The sequence below is a fragment of the Vulpes lagopus genome, chromosome 2, assembly GCF_018345385.1.
Source record: "Vulpes lagopus strain Blue_001 chromosome 2, ASM1834538v1, whole genome shotgun sequence".
NCBI classification, from domain to species: domain Eukaryota; kingdom Metazoa; phylum Chordata; class Mammalia; order Carnivora; family Canidae; genus Vulpes; species Vulpes lagopus.
Window position 1 is genome coordinate 107,053,442 of NC_054825.1, and position 22,756 is coordinate 107,076,197.

Here is a 22,756-nt window from a genome sequence, read left to right on the forward strand (position 1 = left end):
AGTTACCTGAGACGAGGGGTTCCTGGCCTGTGTCAGATGTACATTTGTGATGGAAAATGACATACCTGTCCAGGAGTTCCTTGTTCACACATTGAGCAGCTAAGTCACTGAGCATTGAGTCTAGGCTCAGCAAGGAAGCTTTTTTTTTTTTTTTTTTTTAAGATTTTATTTATTTATTCATGAGACACAGGCAGAGGAGAAGTAGGCTCCATGCAGGGAGCCCGATGTGGGACTTGATCCTGGGACCCTGGGATCACACCCTGAGCTAAAGGCAAACGTTCAACCACTGAGCCCCCCGCCCTGGGCGTCCCAGCAAGGAAGCTTTTCATTGTTTCATTTGCCATGTAGATTTGCTCAGAATTCAAAACTGCAGTTCTTAAGCCATGGAGCCTGGTCTGCGGCAAGCCGAGGGCTAGGTGTTATAGACGCAAAGATGAATACCATAGTTATGCTCTTATCTGCTCCTAGGGGGATAAATGAATAAAGTCTTACACAATAAATGCTATATATGGGGCACCTGGATGGCTTATTTGTGAAGTGTCGGACTCTTGATTTTGGATCAGATCATGATCTCAGGGTTGTGAGATCGAGCCCTGAGAAAGGCTCTGTGGTGGGTGTGGAGTCTGCTTGACATTCTCTTTCTCCCTCTGCCTCTCCCCCTCTCCTGGCTCCTGGACTTTCCTTCTCAAAAAAAAAAAAAAAAAAAAAAAAAAGAAGCCATATATATATGTTATAAAAATAATAAATATAAATAATAATAAATATAAATAAATATATGATATATATATTTGGTTCTTGGCACATGGCTCCCTAAAACCTTGGAATCTCTGGAGTGATGAGAATCATTTGTATGCTAATGAAGTGTCTGTGGTTGGGGGGCCTCAGGTAGCTTCAGGATGTTGGCTGCTTGCCAGAAAAACCAAGACTTGACTAGAGGCCTGGAACTTTCAGCTCCAATCCCCAACCATCCCTGGAAGGCTGAGATGGAGTTAATTACTCACAGCCAAAGATATTATCAATCATGCCTACTTAATGAAACCTCTGTAGAAACCCCTAAACAAGGGGGTTTCAGAGAGCTTCCCAGTTGGTGCAGGGAAGGTGGTGCCCCTGTAGGGGGCAGGCACAGAAGCTCTGTGCATGCATCCCCTCCCTTCCCATTCCTGTCCTATGCAATTCTCCATTTAGCCATCCCAGAGTTTGGATTCTTTTATGACAAGCCGCTAATAGTAAAGCACTTTCCTGAGTTTTGTGAGTCATTCTAGTGAGGTACTGAGCCCGAGGAGGGGTTGATGGGGGCCCCAGAGTCACAGCCAGCCAATGAGAAGTACAGCTGGCAACCTGGGACTTGTGTCATGTCTGACGTGGGGGTGGTGTCACAGAACTGAGCTCTTACCTGCGGGGTCTGACACTTCCTCTGGGTCGTTCATGTCTGAATCAAACTGACTTGAAGGACACTCAGTTGCTGTGTGGAGAGCTGGAAAATTTGCTGATAAAGGGAAAAACACCACACAGCTATGGCGTGGGAAGTCGTATACCACACCATATAGGAACATTCAGGAAGGACCCTCGGTGAAGGTCAAGATGAGGAGCAAAGTGTTTCTGGAGGAGCTGGTTAGATGAAGATCTGAGGCTGGCCAGCCAGAGCAGGAAGGGTGTGAAGAAAGAGGTTGTAAAGATTCTAGGCAGATGGAAAATCATGTGTGAAGATCAGGACACGAACTTCTCATTGTAAATATACATTTAAATTGATGTTCTAGGTTTTATACTTTGTTCTCTTATGAGTTGGATTAGTGTGAATCCATCTTCTGGGGTCCCGGTACCTCTTGATGCTGACAAAGTTGATTCTCTCGGTCTACACATCAGATGATGAGATTGGGGAACACAGTGGGCCTATCAAGGCAGCACCAACCATCTTTGTGCCAAACGTCGTCTCGACAATATTTTTCACCTTTTTTCTTTTTTGGATGATTATCCAAACTGCAGAGAAAATTTTTACATATTTGTGGGCCAACAGTTTATTCATAGTGGGTAACTGGGAGATGAGTTCAATGTTGTATTGAAGTAGGGTTTTCTTTTAAAAACTGACATCGAGGGGTGCCTGGGTGGCTCAGTCTGTTAAGAGTCCGACTCTTGGTTTCAGTTCAGTTCATGATCTCAGGATCGTGGGATCAAGCCCCACATCAGGCTCAATGCTCAGCACAGAGTCTGCTTGAGATTCTTTCTCTCCCTCTCTCTTTGCTCCTCCCCCTACTAGTGCTCGCTTTCCTTCTCTCTCAAATAAATAAAATCTTAAAAACACACATGCATAAAAAATAAAAATAATAAAATAAAAACTGGCATCAATACTCTCCATGGTACCAGAAATGGCCCAGCAAGGATGGTGGTGAGGCACATGCTCCACAAGGCCAATGATGTTGGCTTTTCCCCACATCTGCTGTTTTGTTTCAAATAAGCATTCCACATCTGTGTTTATTCATTTCCATTCACAATCTCAACTCTCTAATTTACACCCTGGAGATGAGTGTCAATACCAGGGCCATCATTCCTAGAAACTTTGTGTTTCTTTAGAGTATTTCCTGTGGTGTTTGGCACCAATGGGCCCTCATGGTGTGTGGCTTCCCTAATCTATGGATAGGAGCTCTCCAAGAATGTTCCATTCCAGATTGCTCAAACACAGGCTCATTGTCACTCATTTCAGCCACTGAAACAGTTCTAAAGAAATGCAGTGTCAACACACCCACGTTGAGAGCAATGCAAAGTCACTGAGCTTTTCTGAAATGACATTACAGAGAAAATCCTTGTAGTTTTTCCTGACTCAAACTTCTGTTTTAAACATTTACTAGAAAAGTTTGCTGATAAAGCAGGAAAGTAACAGATTTTTTTAATTGAATGGTTTGCTTTTTAGATAAAAATGCCTGTTGCCTCACCAGGCGATCCCTTCAGGCAAGAGGGAGGCTCCTGGAGCGAGGTGTCCTGGGCTTCCCTCCCACACTTTGAGCATTTACTGAAAATCTACCCTCAGAGATGGACTCAAAAGCTCTTTTGATGCTTTTATTGATAATTTGAGTACAGCCTTAGACATAGTTGTCAAATATTCCTTTACACATTTCAGAGAAAAATAAAGATTTTTCTGCAAAGATTTTATTTCTATTCTTTTGATATATTCACATTTGGTTACACATTTCATGTTCAAACGTGTTCATTTATAGTGGTTTGTGATTCCCATTCATTTACAGAGGCTGTTTTTCTCTTTAACTTGTTTCAGTGTTCTATTCTGGAAAAAGAAAAGAAAAAAAGAAAAGAAAAGAAAAAAAGAAAAGAAAAGAAAAAAAAGAAAAAAGACCACCACCAGGAAAGGAGCAGAGAGCCCCAGAAGCTTCTATCATGCCTGAACCCATGAGAGCAAACCTTGTTTGGGTTTCACGCACCCAACACAACATGCCGGTTTGGAGGAAAGCAATCACGACAGCATCACTAAACCCAAAAGTTATAGTGAATATAAAATAGTGGGTGTTCCACATGGCAGGGAGCCATCTGATTTGTCCTGTCAGGTCAGTGTCAGAAGCTATTTGCTGGGATTGTCAGTAATGCTCACAGATATTGGCTCTCCGTTCCCTTGCTATGATCTTTAAGGCTTCCTGACATGACTCTGGAAGCTTTGGGGTAGGCTGGATTTTCTAAACAGAGCCTAGAAGAATGGTTAGGGATAGAGGGACAGACATTCTCGAGCAATATTCTAAGGTCCTTACCTCTCCTTCCCCAGCAAGGATTTCTGGTGCTATGTCTACAAAGAGAATCCCCGAGAAGACAGACAATGAGAACAGAAGATGGTGGTTATAGGTTTTCATCTGTACACTGTGCTATAAGAAGATGAGGTTTGCTGCATAGTGTAAACACATCTCTTTTTGATGTGTTGTGAATGTCTCAAAAAAAAAAAAAAGATGAAAACACTCCATTTGAATCCATTTCAATGTGAGGAAATATTCTAGTGTGACTCCACTGTTCTAGAGAAGAGCTCCTCTTGGAGGAACCCATTCAGGGAGCAGAGCCCCTGGGGCATGCAGATGGGGGACAGAGCAGGTGCAGAAAGAGCACTGACCCCCCTGGGATAGAATCGGTCTTGGTTTCATTTTGCCCGCCCTCGCCATGCTCCTGCTTTAAAGACTTCTGCTTTAACACCCTGCACTTTTGTTAACATTGAGAATCATTATAAAGCCATTTCCAAAAACGTCTCCTCTATAGGCACCTTACCCATTAAATGTACAGTGAAGCCAGATATACTAGCTTGTTCTTCCAAGCTGCAAAATGAAGGTTTAAAATCAAATTATAGACTTTGTAACACTTTCAGAAAAACAATTTCTTTCTGAGGTCTCAAATAATTAAATGGAATGAAAGCACACGAAGTTTTGATTTCTATAATTTCAACATTCAAATTAACTTTCCTAATTTCTCACTAGTTGACAAGCTGATTTATGCATAGTTGATATTACACCGATGCAATATATAAAGGTAGAATCCTTAGGGATAAACACAGAGTTTGACTATTGCCTGGGGTTCTTTGGGAACAGATACTCTCTGAAAATTTAAATAAGAGCATTGCTCCTAAAGTCAGGAATAGGGCTGTGGAACCCATTGCCCTCGGTTTTACAGAGAACCCCCGACACTGGTCTCTCCAGTCTATTTCCTCACTGATGGCCTCTTCCCAATCTTCGCTGAAGGTCAAATGCAGGAAATGAAACCTGAGAAATCTTTCTGTCCTTAAATCCAGCCTGACTGGAATTCACAGGAGAATGCAATCCATACAAAAGGTGGAATGCACTTTCCATCTGCGCTCTGGGGTCTGTGTATTGAGGGCTGACGCCTGAGAATACTTCGTGCTGCTTTTCATGAGCACCAAGGAAGGGATCCAGGAGCTTCTCCTGTAACTTTGTTTTTGTGGATTGGGAAGGGATTTGAGGGGTGCGTGCGTGTCTGTGTGTGTGTGTGTGTGTGCCTGGGGGGGGTGGGGAGAGAAAGAGAGAGTTTGGAGAAAGAGCAGCAAATTGTGGGACTCTGTACATTTCCAAGTTGGCTGGCAGTGGGGCGCCTGCTCGCAGGGCTACACGTCGAACCAGTGGTCCCCCATGCAGGTCCGGTTCCACTCACAGCTGCAGGTCCAGCACCACTCCAGCTGGCACTGGGGCTGTGGGCACTTCATGTGCATGCATCCTCCTGCAGGCAGACAAAGGACACGGGCAAACATCTGGAGAACATCCTTCCCACCCCAACACACTGGTCTAAGAAAGGACTTTCCAAGGGAATGTCACCCACAATCCCAGGGCATTCTGAAGTTAGGGCATCCACTAAGAAAGGAGTGAGGGTAGAGCTCGCCACTCCCATCTAGGACAAGTTCTATATAAATAAATAAGTAAAATATTTTACATACAAATATATAAGAATATAAAAATATATAAATAAAATTATATATTTATATATTTTATATTTTATAATATTTATATATTATATATAATGTATATCTTATATATATAAATATATATTATTTATTCATGAGAGACAGAGAGAGAGAGAGAGAGAGAGAGAGGCAGAGACAGAAGTAGGCTCCATGCAGGGAGCGCCATGTGGGACTTGATCCTGGGACTCCAGGATCACACCCTGGGCTGAAGGCAGCGCTAAACCGCTGAGCCACCTGGGCTGCCCCAAATTTTATTTATAAATCTGAGTCTATTTACTTCTCCTGAAATGGGATTTAGAGACAAATGTGTTGTTTTCACAAGCAGGGGTCAATTCCTCATTGAAATGTGTACTGTTTCATGTTTTAAAGAGATGTTAATACACTTAATAATTTAACACAGTATATATACTATTACTTGCCTTGGCAAAATTCATGAAATGGGAGTTGGGAAAGCAGTACTGAAAGTATTTAGGGAACAATACATTCCTTAATGCTGTTTGAAATGGTATTTAAGATGAGCAGATGGGGGAAACTAGGCACGCTGGGTGGATTACCTAATTTACTCCTCAAAAGCACCTAGTAAGTGGGAGTGTTACTCCGCTGTAGAATTTTCTCAAGGTCAAGTACTTCTAAGTGGTAAAGCCTGAGATTTAACCAGGATCTGTTCTTTCCTAGAATGGGGCTTTTGCAGCATGAAATGAAGGGTCCCTTATTCCAGGATTTATTGTGGGATACCTCCTCTTCCTGTATTTGTTAAATTCATTTCTTTTTCTTTTTTTTTATGATAGTCACAGAGAGAGAGAGAGAGAGGAGAGAGAGAGAGAGAGAGAGAGAGGCAGAGACACAGGCAGAGGGAGAAGCAGGCTCCATGCAGGGAGCCCGACGTGGGATTCAATCCTGGGTCTCCAGGATTGCGCCCTGGGCCAAAGGCAGGCGCTAAACCACTGCGCCACCCAGGGATCCCTGTTAAATTCATTTCTTATTTGCTTCTGGGGCTCAGACATCACGGCTGCAGTGGAGTGCAGAAATTCAGTCAGTTTCTAGATAATTCAGGCAAAAGCAGTTCTTTGCTTGAATTCAACACAGCATCAGATGTGCTCTATTATTCAATTTTACCAATTATCTTGTTAAGTCATTTTTTTCTTGCCAAATTTTCCAGGTAATTGCTTCCGTACTGTCTCATTTTTATCATTAGAAACATGGCATGAGAACTTCCACTGATTTAAAATATTTATGAATATGTAACTAAAGGAATTTGTTTTAGGATAATTTAAGGGCATTTTTTAAAAAGATTTTATTTATTTATTCATGAGAGACACAGAAAGAGAGGCAGAGACATAGGCTGAGGGAGAAGCAGGCTCCATGCCGGGAGCCTGACATGGGACTCCATCCAAGATCCTGGGGTTAACGCCCTGAGCCAAAGGCAGATCTCAACCGCTGAGCCACCCAGGCGTCCCAATTTAAGGTCATTTAAAATCCCTTACTTTTCTACTTCTTTTTGGTTGGTTTTCAAGATTGTTTAGAAATTATAAATATTCATAAAATAAAGGGGAAAACTCAGCTATGATATTTTCATCTTGCTAGATCTCATTTAGGATTACACAATTGCACGGCTGTACAATTTTCAACACATATTAAATGATTACATGCTTATGATGTAAATAATACAATGTTTTCCTACTATGCCAAAATCTTCATAGATATGGAATACTAACATTACAAATAAGATCTTATTATAGAAACTAGAACCATGATGGCTCTTTAGAATAAGAAGAAAGGAAATAGGGAGAGAGAATATTCATGTTATTAACTTTCTTTCCCTCCCCTGTTGCTTGATATATATATGCAAGGCAGTATGCTAGCTCCCGTGATGTGGAGAAGCACCAGGGATTCTAATTTAAAGCTTTGCTAATGTAAAAGTAAATGCGAGCAAGAAGCTGCTGACAGCTTCACCAGACTTTGTGGGCCTTTAAAGAAATAAATTATGACTATGACTTTTCTCCTATGAGAGGAAAGTCCCCTGGCTGATGCCTAAAACCTTACGAAAAGTCCAGCCTCTGCCCATCAGCACCGAGTCTTTCATTAGGTTTAATGAGAACAGAAGTTCTTGAACGACCCAAAGGGAGACTCAACAGGCAACAGGCACTTGTTGATCAGAGAATGGAAGCAGAGTCTCATCTGTTTGAGGTGCAAGTGAGGGAAGACACTTTCCTGGACTGAAGATTACAGGAGGAGGCTTAGCCTGTCTTTAAAATGGAAATGAGCCTCATTTTCATTGAGGCTTTGCTGCAGGAAGAAGGACTTTCTGGGATTCAGAGGACTGTGACCTAGGCCATGAGCGTCCTTTGAGAACGAAATGATGAACCCAGCTTTTCTTGCCTGCAGAGCTCACGTTTGTCTGTCATATGGTCTAAAACAGTTTAGATTAATAATAGCTTATTATTAATAAGCTTAAGGTTTCAGCTTTTCTGCTCATAGGTTAAAAATCTCTAGGTGAATAATCAGGGCTTTCCATGTATAGTAAATCATGGTATTTCAGAGAAATAGCAGATCAGGAAGCCATTCTAGAGCATGTAGCACGTGACTCGGTCAGGGCCACCTACCTGCCAGGGCTGTGGGGGCAAGGGGTGGGGAGTCGAGGGGTCTGATCGAAGGCAGGTCTGACCCGATCACTTCCAGGTGTCGCACCTGCAATGGCTCCCCGTCTTACAAAATCAGGTTCTGGCCCTTCATGTCCCCTCCATCCTGTGCACCTGCTCCTGCCCTGCCTCACCTGGAACTCCCAACCGCTGGGCTTCCTGCACACCCAGCATCTCCAATCTCCACTCCCTGCTCTTGCAGGGCTGCCGTCCTCTAAGGCTTCCCTCTGGCTCCCTTGACAGGCTCATCTCTACTGACCCCTCAGTTCTCTATTCAGGTATCACCTCTTTCAGGAAGGCAACTCTTAGCCCTCCGGCTTTTGTGCTCTATTAGTTTGCTTTCTCTATTATATTTTAATACAAATATCTGCTTATGCGTGATCCCTTTTACTAGCTACTTTTTGACTCAATGGGTATTTGTCAGTGCTTTTCTGGGGCGGGGGGTGTTCAGGGGATAAAAAAGCAAGGCTCATGACCTTTGGTAATAGCAGAATGGTCTCCTACTATTTGGTTTACATTCTTGAAATCCGTGTGCAATGAATGGAGCACTGGCCCATGTTTATCAGCACTGCACATCCTCCCTCGTGAAGAGTCTCTGCATCTTTTCTGACTTCCCGTTGCCCACAGGGCACTGCTCAAGCAGCGAGGACTGGAAGAGTTCTTGCCCTGGTTCCACTGATGTCCTCTCTTCATACCTCGTGTGCCAGCCCACCTTCCAGGCACATTCCAGCACGCAGAGGAATGCACTGACTCACTGTACCCATTTATTTATTTATTTCTAGGAGACTGTTGTTTCAGAGCCAGGGACTTGGCCTGAGCTGAGACTGTTCCTGCTGCACAGGGATGTGTCAGCACTCTCTTGTTTGCATTAACGAAGACCTTCTAAAGGACACATGTGACGAAAGAGAGGCTCGCAGGCCCATCCTGAGATTGCCGGGTGAGCCAGCTGTTCGCAGCCTCCCACCTAGGTGCAGTTCATGCTCAGTGAGGGGAATGTGGGGAAAGGTGTCCCCGGTGCTGCGTCATTTCTCATCTCATCTCATTCTTTTATTTCTCAGTGCTGTGGCCTCTACCTCACATTCGGAATGGGCTCTGGGCACTGGGCTGGGATGGCTTTATGCTGGTTGGCACGCCTAGGATGGATGGCAATAGGTACGCCGCTGGCTGGTGCGAGGTATCAGAGTGGCCCAAAGCAGAACCCTGAATGTGGGCTAGTGCTGCAGGGCAGAGAGAGAGAGGCTATGACCACCCATAGGCAACATGACACCAGTGCCACGGAAGCTCAAGGCGGGAGGAACAGCTGTAGCCACAAGCCTGGGCGCACCATCATGGAGCTGAGTGGGCCTCCCTCTGTGTTCCTCAGTGAGGACAGGGCTCTTTGTCCATTAGGACAGGAGTGGGGAGGACAGGCTCTCCCATTCCCCACAGCTATTTATAAGGAGGTATCACTGTGGCTGCGTGTGTCAGGGAGGGAGACCAGGCCTTGGAGTGCCAGTAGGGAGTGTCATTAGGGAGAGAACTGTTCAGAGTATGGATCCCATGTTTCTAAGCCCATTAACCCACACCACGTAGGGCCTCTACATGAGCTCCTAAAAGGCATCTCAACCCCAGCTTCCAGAGGCATCTCCAAATGATCACTTCACATTCTTAAAATTCAGAGAGTAGTTGGTAAAGGGCAGAAGGAATAGCTTTATTGAGAAACATACTCATGTAAAGGATATTTTAATGAAGCAGGCAAGTGTCACGATAACATGAGGCTCTAAATCTCCCACAGAAGGATGGAGAAACCAAAGCCCAAAGAGCATGCTGGTGTTCAAAGGTATACAAATTGGTGTGAAGGGGGAAAAAAAAAGGAATTTCATGGCCAAAAAATTGGGGAACCAGGTAATTAAACAAAATCACACGGATTTCTTTACGAAAGGAATCCTGAATTGCTAATGTATATTGTGAATGGGAATATATTGTGATTTCTGTGAGTGGTAAAGGATTGGATATTTGTAGGGAACTTAGGACAAGCATCCAGTAAATGCTCAATAAAAGTTAATTGTGTTGTTATTATCCAAGAGGGACATCGAATAGGAATGACCTTATAATCCTTTCCCTACAAATAACTCTAGATGTCAGAATACCATGGAGGATACTCTGAGAAATATTGGGCAAATATATATATTTGACTATGCTGGTGGACAACTTACCAGATGAAAAGTGTCTAATATTAATAATTAATAATAATAATGGCAATTGGTGTTTATTGATTGTCTAAGCCAGGCACTTGGCTGAGTATCTGCCATGTGTGATATCTCATGATTCTACTATTGTGGGGCAGCTGCTGTTTTCATCTCTGTTTGACAGAAGAGAATCTCGGGCTTAAGCAGTTAAGAAACTTGACCTGGGAGAGTGAGATTTGCATTATGTCCAATGGCTCCAACCTCTCTGAGTGCTGAGCTACTCAGTTACACATCCTCCAAGAGTTCTTGCTTGTTATAACCACACGGCTCACGCTTTCCAAGAACTCTCCAAATCCTCACTTTTTCCATACCCCAGACTCACCATTTTTTTCAACGGGCACATGGCAACGGGGACAGGGCTTGGTGGTTTTCTTGATTGTCTCTTTGGAGGCCTCTTCCCACCGAGCTTGCTCTGCTGCCTTCTCATCAACTTTGTAGGCCTGCAGAATAAAGATGGAAAGAGTTGAAACTCAGATCTTTGTGTTGGGGTTGAAGTGTAGATTCCTTGAGACACTGGTCCAGGAAATTCTTAAAGATGGAAGTGCCTTCAGGCAAGAAACTCAAACATAAACTCACTTGACAAGTGGTGGGCAAGGCCTGACATGCACGGAACATAGTTTTCTTGGCATGTGGTCTTTGCTTATAAGCTGAGAAAACATGTCTTGATTTTATAGCATGAGATCCTTTCTTTGGTTGTTTGAATAACTTTAATAAAAAACATCTATCAGGTGTTAAACATGCAGGCAAGTTGATAAATGCTCTACAGACACCTCTTTGTCCGATGGTTTGTCAGGCAAGTGTACTAGTTTTTCTTTTACATCAATGATTAGATGAGTTAAAAAGTTGCCCAAAGCTGGAAAGGGGGATGTTTTGATATCCTTCTATGTCTTGTTACCTTTCATTCTCACACCTGGAGAATGGGGAGCTCCAAATGTTGTTACAGAAGAGATAGGAGCCAGAAGAAGGAAATGAAGTTGACATGACATAGAAGGCAGAGGGAGTTGGGCAGAGCCAGGGGTGAAGACTGTGGGCTCAGGGCATAGGTGCCTGGGCTCCAATCCCAGCTCCATCAGGTGGGACCCTGTCAGACACTCCCTCACCTGAAAATTCTCATCTCTTAAATGGAAATAAACAATGCCTAGTGCATTGGGGGGTATTAAGGATTGATGGAATTTCTTTAAAGGCTTGGAACTAGCATCTGGCACGTGTATAATATGAATACCTCAGGCAAGCTCTCAGAAATGTTTGCTAATATTATTATTGTTACGGGACTGACTTATTCCTGACTCTCTGCACAAAGAGGAGGAGGGGTTTCATGCAACCACACAGATTCTCATCCTGTTCCTGTCTAATCACTCAGACACTGCTGTCTCTTCTGCTTACTTCAGGACTGAATGACATGTGCAGAAAAAGGATTGGTACATTTTTGGATTCAGTACAAGAGACTTGTGGTCTAGGTCTATATTTACAAAGATTTCAACATGTTAATCCAAACAGAATCCCTCCATTTTTGCCTCTATTGTATTCAAAAATTTTTTTCTTCTATGCCTTAAAATTAACATGAGCAAGCAAGTCACTTTATTTACTTATAACTATTTAAAAATATTTCCAGAGCAATTTTTAAGTTAAGAAACTACTAAAACTAACTTCAAATATAAATTAGTGAAGAAATCAAATATCATTAAATGCTCTAATACTCTGATAATACTCTAATAATAATAATGATAAAACTTTACAAATTTATAATGTTTTACACTTGACTTTTGTTATTTAAGTTGCTCCTCCCAATAACCTAGAGAAAACAGCAGGGTTTCTAATAGATACCAAACTTATTTTGCAGATGAAGCCTCTGAGTAATTACTAAAGGTCAAGTGCCAGTTTCAGGATGCTTAAATCATATACGGCAGCATCAATGCTCATCAAATGTAAGAATCTGGAAAGCCTGGGGGTGCTTGGGTGGCTTAGTTGGTTAAGCATCTGCCTTAAGCAATGGTCATGATCCCATTGCCCAGGATCGAGGCCTGCATTGGGCTCCCTTCTCAGCAGAGTCTGCTTCTTTATCTGCACCCCAACCCCCAGTTGTGTGTGCACATATTCGCTCTCTCCTTTTCTCAAATAAATAAATAAAATATTAAAAATTTTTTTGAAAACCTGAAGGACGGAAACCCAAACCAGAGATGCTCACACACAGATAACATTACGCTTTGAGAATCAAACTCTGTCAAGCACCATCATGCTTAGCAGGTTTTCTAGGTGGTGAGAGTGATACAGCCTCAGTTAGTATTGCATCCTCTGATCACCCTGGTGCAGTGAGGTACCTAGAGAAGATGCAGAATCTAGTGAGTAGAATCCTTCACCCCACATATGAATCCAACTTTTAGCATTTCACTGTCAGATTCTAAATACTTAAAAAATGTTAATTTTTTTCAGTCTTAGTAGAGACACCAAAAGCAAAGGCAACAAGAGCAAAAATAAACAAGTGGGACTCCATCAAGTTAAAAAGTTTCTGCATAGCAAAGGAAACCACCAGCAAAATGAAAACGCAACTTGCTGAATGGGAGAAGATATCTGCAAATCTTATACCTGATAAGAGGTCAATATCCAAAATATATATAGAGCTCAGATAAGTCAATAACAATAAAACCAAGCAATCTGATTTTAAAAATGGGAAGAGGATCTGAGCAGACATTTTTCCAAAGAAATTTATACAAATGGCCTACAGGGACATAAAAAGGTGCTCTACATCACTCATCACCAGGGAAATGCAAATCAAAGCCACGATGAGATGTCCCCTTATGCCTGTTAGAATGGATATTACAAAAAGACGGGAGAGAACAAGTGTTGGCAGATGTGGAGCAAAGAGAGCTCCTGTGCACTGTTGGTGGGAATGGGAATGTAAATTGGTGCAGCCATTATGGAAAACAGTATCCTGCCATTTGTGACAACATGCATGCCCCCAGAGGGCATTATGCCAAGTGAAGTAAGTCAGAGAGAAAGACAAGTACTATATGATCTCACTTATATGTAGAATCTAAACCAGAACTCACAGATACAGAGAACAGATTGATGGTGGCCAGAGGTGGGATTTGGGAATGAAAGTAGTTAACAACACCGGATTATATATTTGAAAGTTGCAAAGAAAGTAGATCTTAAAAGGTCTTATGAGATGAAAAAATCTTGTATCTTTGTATGGTGATGGGTGTTAACTACATCAGTGGTAATCATTATACATATGTATATATATCGAATCATTATGTTGTACACCTAAAACTAATATAATGTTACATATCAATTATATCTCAAAAAAGAACAATGTATCATGAGACAAATAACTTTAATTTTAAAAAGTTTTAATTCTAGTGTAGTTAACATACAGAATTGTGTTAATTTTAGGTGTATAATGTAGTGATTCAACACTTCAATACATCACCTGGTGCTCATCAGGACATAAGTAACTGTGCTTATACCTCATTTGCAGCATTCAGTGGTTTTTATTGTAATTAGTGTTTCTATTTCTGTTATTTCCAATAGAAAGTGAATTTGCCCAGAGCCAAGATCACGTTTGTGTCCTCCTCACATCTCCAGTGTCTGGCATAGTGCCTGGTACCTAGGAGGCACTCAATAGGCACTCAGTAAATGTTAGTTCAGTGAATGAAGAAATGACATAATCCACAAAGATGCTAACATGATAATCATTTGGGAATAAAGCCCCCAAAACCAGGTGGGGCACATGGGGTGCATCCTAATGGTGATCCTTGCAGTGAAGCAAATCTCTTTGCATTAGAGAAATCCCATTCACAAAGGAAACTTCCTTTATAACTCAGAGGGTGTCATCTGATTTGTTAATACTTCGTTAGGATATAACAGAGTAAGTTTAATGGCTAAGAACAACTACAGGTATTGAGAACTTCCTTTGGATCTGGGACAATTTACAGGCCACTCGTGGCTGAGAGTACAGTGTGATAAAGCCGTGGTTAATGAGATCGGTTGCAAGATTTAGTGAGTAGGTTTGGATCTTAAGTACACATCTTCCAATCAGCTCAGATTCATAGGGGGGACTAATACTCAGTGATACACAGCAAATACATCCCCCAGCCATATGTTCCAAGATTTTCTTTTTAAGGTCCAGGAGCTTGTAACTCTAAAGCAATGCTTTAAAATTATTTACTGCAGTGTCTGGATGAGAGAAGTAGGTAATGTTACTTACTAAAAACTTATTTCAAAATGCTGCTTTTCAGCAGTATGGCACACTGTCCACTAAGTGCAATTTCTCCCTGGCCTATACATCTAAAGATGTTGGATGAAATATGGAAGGAAAATCACTGCTTAATGCATGGCTGATCTGATAGAAACATAAAGGAAATCCTTGGTGGCTGGAACAAGAAAGAGAAGATCCTTCTGGTTAAGGGAGGGAAGAATCTGGGGTTTGTGATGGGGCTGTTTTCCTGGTCTCAGGCAGCCCAGAGTCTGGGTCTTTTCAGGCCCTGAGAGTATAGATGGAGAAAACTTGGGCCACAGCAGGGTGGAAAGTGAAATTAAATTTTCCAATTACACAGGGACAACCTAGACTCCCAAGGGGTGACATCTTCACCTGATGGATTAGGGGGAAAAATCTTTCCAGAAGAGAGAATTGATAAATAATTAATAAGGCTGTGTGCTGCCTTCAGCCTTTTGGTGAGGCAGGTTGGAGAGACAAAGTCTCCCTGAAAATTCCTAATCACTAAGCCTCATACACAAGATTTTTGAAAGGAATTCATATTACTGATTAGCTAAATAAATAACCTGAGCCAAGAATTTAATTTGAAATACTCCGGATACTCTGGTAGCATACCCAGGAACCTGGCTGGAGCAAAACTATTTTCCATAGAGCAATGCACTTCAAAAAACCAAACTTCCAAAAAAATCACCCAAATAAAGTTCCAAAGAGCCCAAGATCACAATAAAAAAAGTTATCTAGTGCAGGAAAAAACGAATTATCATGAGTGAAAGTGGCAGAAATACAAAACTGAAGAAGCTAACCAGCAAAGGCTGTAGATATTGGAGTGATCAGATACAGAGTACAAAATAAATGTGCTTGATATGCTCAAAGGAATAAAAGCATGAGAAGTTTGGTGAAGACATAGGAGACTATTACAACTAACCAGGCAGCTTTGAAAAAAAAACATATTTCTTTGTTGTATTTTTTCTGAACACAAAGAAACCAATGATTAGAAATTGGAAACCCAGTTGATGAATTACATAGCAAATGAAATACAAATGAGAGGAGAATTTGTGAACTGGAAGATGAAGCTGGAGAAATTACATAGACTGCAGATCAGAGAGCAAATGGTCAAAAAATATGAAAAAGAGAGTAGGAGTTAGTGGGGACAGAGCGAGAGGGTACAACACTTCTCTAGAGTCCTGGACAAAGATAACAGAGAGCAGGCAGGAGAAACGGTATTGAAGACAGAGAGGCAAAGGAAATAGATTAACTACAAAGAAATTACAATTATTCTGATGGCAGATTTCTCAACCCATGGATGCTAGCAGACAGTATGATATCCACAGAGTACTGAAAGAGTACCAGTCTACTTAGAATTATATACAAGCAAGATTAATTTTCAAAATAAGTATTAATAAAAATCCTTTCAAACATAAGATACAGGGTATTTCTTTCCTTTTTATTTTATTTTTTTAAGATTCTTATTTATTTATTTGACGGAGTGAGAGAGTACAAGCAGGGGGAGGGGCAGAGTGTGAGGGAGAAGCAAGCTCCCCGCTGAGCAGGGAGCCTGACATGGGGTCCTGGGATCATGACCTGAGCCCAAGGCAGACGCCTAACCAACTGAGCCACCCAGGCGCCCCAATACAGGATATTTCTCATCAACAGACCTTCACGAAAGGCACAACCAATAGGATAAAGTCCAAAGGAAGACCTGAGTCACAAGAAGCAACTGTGAGCAAGGAAAATGGTACTGTGTGGTAAATCGAAGCAAATATTGACTATATGAAACTATCAAAATCATGTTCAATTTATAGGTTTAAAAGTATGAAGGTAAAAAATATATCAAGGTAGAACTAAAATGCTGGGCAGGCAAGAGTCGCATATAAGTAAAAGAATTAAGTGGCTCTAAGGTGCTTATAATATTTGGCCTGAGGGTCACTGACTTTGTTGCCTTAAGATATGTTTAAATTTCTAGTGTAAGCATTAAAAGAAAAGAGAGAGTATTTTGCTTCTAAACAAGGAAAAAGTAGAATTAATGGGGAAAGCAAACAAAGTCAAAAAGAAGGCAAGAAATGGAAGTACAGAAATATAGAAAGTATAAAGTGGCAGAAACAGTTGCAAGTAGCTTGGTACTCACAGTGGTGTGAAGTGAACTATAATCTAGAGAAAGAGTTGGTAAAGCATGGCCCATAGGCCAAGTCTGGTTTGCCACTATGCTGTAAACAAAGTTTTATTGAATTGTCATGTTCATTCAGCTACATATCGTCTATGGGTAGAATTCAGCTGCAGGAAGCTACAGGACTGAGCACTTGTTTCCGGGCTGGCTGCCAAATGGGGGGCCATTCTCAGGATCTAGAGGCTGCCTTCATTCCCTAACTCTTGGCTCCCTTCCTCAATAATAGCAGTCAGTGGTGGCCTCCTTCTCCTGCTTGAATCTCTCCTGCCTCTTCTTCTACCCCACCTCTCTGATTTCATCTGGGAAAGGTTCCCTTCTTTTAGGAGCTCATGCAATTAGATTGGACCCTGTTGGATCATCTATGAGTCACCTTTTTTTTTTTTTTTAAGATTTTATTTATTTATTCATGAGAGACACACAGAGAGAGGAGAGACACAGGCAGAGGGAGAAGCAGGCTCCCTGCGGGGAGGCTAATGTGGGACTCCATCCAAGGACCCTGGGATCACGCCCTGAGCTGAAGGCAGATGCTCAACCACTGAGCCACCCAGGTGTCCCTAGGAATCACTTTTTCTTTCTTTCTTCTTTCTTTCTTTCTTCTTTCTTCTTTCTTTCTTTCTTTCTTTCTTTCTTTCTTTCTTTCTTTCTTTCTTTCTTTTTTAAAGATTTTATTTATTTATTCATAAGAGACACACAGAGAGAGGAGAGACACAGGCAGAGGGAGAAGCAGGCTCCATGCAGGGAGCCCAATGTGAGACTTGATTCTGGGTCTCCGGGACCATGCCCTGAGCTAAAGGCAGACGCCCAACCCCTGAGCCACCCAGGTGTCCCAGGAATCACCTTTTAATCACATTTGCAAAGTCCCTTCTGCCAGGTAAGGTACCATATTCCCAGGGGCCAGGGAGTAGGGTGTGAACATCTATTTATCAAGGGCCATTACTATATACCTGCCCCTGGTCTAGAGTGGCGTTCTTAGCTTTTCTTTTTTTGTGCCCTGGTTCCTTTGGGCAGTCCTTGGACTTATCAGTGTTTTAAACTGCAAAATATAAAATTTGAAGACTGCAAACTATCACGAAATACGGTTATTAAATGATACTTTTTTAAACAAAGTACTGTATGCATTTTGTTGTTGCTAACAAATGAGTTAGCAGGATCTAGTGGTTGATGTAAAATTACCATTAGCATAAGTAATGAGCATAACTGATATTTTAGGATATCTGTAACAACTATAACTTGATATGAAAACATAAATAACTTCTATTGGATTGAGCCACAGGTAGTGCTAAAATTATTGTAGTTTGTGGTCGCTGTTCATAATGGAAGGAACTGTTGAATTTTAGTAAGGAGTTAATGAAAACACAATGAAATTTTCCCCATCCAGGTTTATGGACCCCTGAATTCTCTTGCATCATGCATTAAGAATTCCAGTTCCAGGAGATAGGTGGTTACAAGAATGTCTATAGCATTCTGGCTATAACAGCAAGAAAATATAAACAACCAATGTGCCCATCTACAATTCACTGGAAATACAAATTGTGGCATATTTATAACCATGAAACACTGCACATCTTTGAAAATGAACGGGCTCAGGAATACACATCAACACACTGGATGTCAAAAAACATAATGTTGAAGGAATATAAAACAAGTTGCAAAAACTACATGATTTCTTTCATATAAAGTTGAAACACAAATTTGTGATAAGATAGTATTTGTGCTTTTAAAAACACTCAACTAGATAGTAAGAAAACATACACACATGTTAAAAATCTAAAGACACACAGACGGTGATTCACAGGGGCGTCTGGGTGGCTCAGTCGGTTGAGGGTCTGCCTTTGGCTCAGCTCATGATCTTGGGGTCCTGGGATGGAGGGCCCATGTTCGGCTCCACGCTCAGCGGGAAGTCTGCTTCTCCCTCTGCCCCTCCCCCTGCTTGTGCTCTCTGCCTCTTTTTCTCAAACTAAAAAAGAAAAATAAAGTCTTAAAAAAAAAAGGTGATTCAGATACAAGGTGAGGCAGGGGTCTCCTTGGGCATGAGGGAGGTGGGCTGGTGACAAGCTCACAGCCAGATGTCAGAGATTTGTTTGAAGTTTTGCTTCTTATGGTGGGTGGGATGCATGTGTGTTCACTTTATTTCTTGAAAATTATTATTCCTTAAATTGCATGTGCTTTTTTTTGTTTGTTGTTTTTTTTATTTTTATTTTTATTTTTTTATTTTTTATTTTATTTTTTTGCATGTGCTTGATATATTGCTTTATATTACGTATGTACATATATAATGTGTTTAATGTTCATACTAAAGCCCAAATATTATTTTAAATATGCATGTGGAAATTACAGTAAAGTTTCTAATTTTCTCATTTTTGCTACTATTACATGATTGCAATCACTGTTTAAAGGTATATTTCAAAAAAACCTCATTTTAAAATGTACATATTCATTAAGAAAATTTTGAGAGATGAAGAAAAGGATTAAAGAATGATAGAAATCATTTGCCATCCCTCACCAGATATAATCACTATGTTTTTATGTATATATTTTCAGTCTTTTAAAAATTCTACATCTATGATACATATTATTTTTTGTAACCCATTTTTTTTCCTTTAAAATACATCATGAACCTTTCCCCATATCATTTGTAGATGTTTGGGTATGTGTATAGAATTTTAGTTTTTATTGTTTTACAGGGTTGGAATGCATCCAATTTCCTCAGTCACTAAATGTGGGTGGTTCCTTATTAGTCTAAATAGCCTTGAGATATATTCTTATAGAGGAGTCTGTACTTCTTATGAAGATTACTCAGCAGAATTCTCCTGGGTGGAAGTTTCTGCCTCTGTACATGTGCATATGTAAAGGTTTGACATGTTGCCAAAATCAAAGCACTTTCAAGGGGCGCCTGGGTGGCTCAGTCCTTTAGGTGTCTGCCTTCTGCTCAGGTCATGGTCTCAAGGTCGTGGGATCGAGCCCCACCTCAGGCTCCCTGATTAGTTGGAAGTCTTCTCCCTCTCCCTCTGCCTGCCCTCCTCCTGCCACCCCTCACTCATGCACTCTCTCTCAAATAAACACAATCCTTCAAATCAAAAAACCATTTTCAGCTGGGGGAATAAAACATTTATTTTGACAAAGGATTTTATGCTCTGCCCAAGAAAAAGATCCAGAGATTAACTTCAAGAAGCCTCAGAGACTATCAATAGCACATTATTGAAGGGTAATTAAGAACCAGAAAATTGGATTTATATGGATATGCTTGATCTTTCAGCAAAGAAGCATAAAAATCATGGCATGCTAAGAGAGATAATATCCTCTCAAAATACCAGTTTTCTCTGTCTTCTTTTCTGATCCCCAGAGCACGCAGAACGAGAAGGGGCTGAGCGTGACTTGAAGCCCACCAGGTATGCATGAGGATTGCTCCCAATCGGCTGTGTACCGGCACCCCCAGCCCAAGGTCCCTTCTGATAGGGTACCGCAGACTGCACACCTGGGAGGAGTAACAAAATACTCCTTGTGTAACCATTTGCACACTAGAGCGAGCGGAGATGGATCTGCCAGGCTGCTGGCGGTATCATCTCAGCGGAGTGGGAGGTAGGTGAGGAGGTTTGATTCATAAGAGAGGGGAAGGGAACAAGCTAGAGCAGCAATTTCTGGTTTCACCTTCAAGGTTTTTCTTTGTCAGCATTTCCTTTACAGACTCTGGGTTTTGAAGAATTTTGTGTATGGGGGAAAGCACACCTCTTCTTGATTTTAAATGCATGTACAGTTTCTATAGCATTGCAAATACTGAAGCTTCTATCACTCATTCTAGGGGCCAGTCAGGGTCTGGAGCCTGATGTTGGCTTCTCTTGGGCTAAGAATGGACTATACTGCAAAGGGATGGGGGGCTTTCCCACGATGCTGAGGGGGAGAAGAGCCCTGGGCAGGCCAGTAGGCGGGATGAGGTCCTGAGAGGGGTGGCGGGAGTGGGCACAGAGGACAAACTTCTTGTATTGCTAGGGGGACCACAGGTCCCGGTCAGCCTTGTATATCAGACATTGTTTTATTCTGATGCTTTGACATGTGGGGTCACATTGACAGCAGAGGGACTGGCCCTCCCAGGGCGCGGTTGGTCCCAGAGACAGTAAACCACTCCATCATGCCCTTCCCATGAAAACCAACCAATCCAGAGCCCACACTCCCAGGTACCTCCTCTAATGGGCTCTTGCACTCCTGGCCCCCATTCCCCTGTGCTAATCATACCTGGGCCAGGTACCCGACAACTAGGGACACCTCCTGTACCCCAGAGCCCCCTGAAATCATTCAAACCAGCTGATCCAAAGCCAGTTTCCCCTGCCTCACCCATTCCTTCCCAAGGAAACCACAGGAGAGGCTCTTGTCTGTGTTTTTCCTGCTCCCTCTGCCTCCTGACCAGCCCCGGTGCTTTCCTGAGGGACCCTGCAGGGCGTCACTGGCCCCTCCTCTTGGGATCTGTGAGGAACACACTACCTTTTCCATGGCAGTCCTTTCCTAATCCGCTGGGCTCTGGACACCCCAGTAATAAAACCTATCTTTTAGAACATGTAGGATAAAACTGATACATATCTACTGTCCTAGCAAAATTATTAAAGTACCCTTCTGTCTCAGAAGCATCCTGGCTTGGATGATAGGTCACTGGGTGTTGTGCTCACTGATAATCCAATCTAGAGTTTCCTCTGTATCTCCTGATACACAGCGAGTGCTCAGTAAAGGCTCATTGGAGGGCTGACAGTGGCTCCCCTCACTGGAGGCTCACCACACATTTTCTGGTGGCTGTAACTCCCTACTTCCTATCCACTCTGGTTATTGGGGAACAAGCCCTGCCATATTTTATGTGGAAGCCAAGAACAAGATAGACAAAATGGTCCGGCCAAGGAGCAGGGCTAAGAGAATCTGAGAAAAGAGAGCCTTGGCTTCCTAGGGACCTAGTTCTAGGCTTTGTCTGTGAGGGGTACATCCGTGACACCAATCAGCTCAGGAAGATGGCTAGGTTTTCATCATGTTTTATAAATTTAGGGGATGGTAGAGTAGATTTCTCAATTAATAGGGGCTAGTGATCAAGCCAACCACGTAACAAACACACACACAATTTTGTTACAAACACTGGATACCGAGTCCGATCAACAAGAAGGGAGTTTAACAAACTGATAAAATGTCAAGTTACAGCTTTAGTGCCTCATGATTCAATACAACACGGCTGCATGACCCGAGAGACTAGATTCAGACAAGTCAGGGGACAGGGTGACTATTAAGTTATTCTAACTGAAATAATAATATCAGGTATAATAATCCCACAGGGATGCAAACGCAAAAAGTCACCAGCTCTACGGTTTCAGACCTAACATTCAGAGCAGACACACTCTAAACAGGCCAATGAAAATGCCGCCCAGCATGCCTCCCCGAGCATCCTTTTCCCACATAGCACCGAGGAGGAGGCCCTGGGAGGACTCCACCTACCTCTTCTTCCTGGGAGGGAAGGCTCTCTTGCCTTCTTACCTTTTTCCATCTGAGGCAGTAAATTTGTGTCTCAGGGGCCTGCTGCCCAGGGAAACTGAGAGGCAAGCCTGACCTTGGGCCCTGGCTCTCCTATCCCTCCCCGCCTGCTCCTTCTCCCCCTCTTGTGAGGCTCTGCTGAACCACCATCAGTGCTGGAGATGTCACACCCTTTCTCAGGCCCAGCCAGTGCACGGTCCCTCTGTGCTCTCACAGTGCTGTGCGGGTGTGTCCATTTCCACACTTGGCACTCTGGTGATCGCACAACCTCCCTGGACAGAAAATGTATTTTTTGATGTTGTTTTGTTTTGTGGTAGAAGTTACTGCCTTCCCCAATCCACCCCCTCCACCTGACCCCCATCCCAGGCATTAAGCAGTTCTGTGTATAACTTAGAAGCCGTATTTCAGAGTCCTTTCCCAATCAACGATATGGCACTCCACGCCTCAAATGCTCATGGAAGCAGCCCTCTCGCCCTTTTACTGCTTTCCCCACTGAGTCCGTGAACATGACTTGAGGGTGGGCTGATACAGAACCGTGTCTAGGAATCTTGCCGGGAC

General features: G+C 42.4%; 1 protein-coding gene across 1 annotated transcript in view; it reads right to left on the minus strand.

Moving 5' to 3' along the window:
- Positions 1–3,038: 3,038 nt before the first annotated feature.
- The window catches only part of PRKN (parkin RBR E3 ubiquitin protein ligase), a 1,299,677-nt gene continuing 1,279,959 nt past the window's right edge, over positions 3,039–22,756 (minus strand). Inside the window, exons 11-12 of the mRNA XM_041744985.1 lie at positions 10,642–10,759; positions 3,039–5,211 (exon numbers count right to left, since the gene is read on the minus strand). Coding sequence (XP_041600919.1) covers positions 5,099–5,211; positions 10,642–10,759 — 231 coding nt within the window. The 3' untranslated portion in view covers positions 3,039–5,098. The remainder of the gene's footprint in view (positions 5,212–10,641; positions 10,760–22,756) is intronic.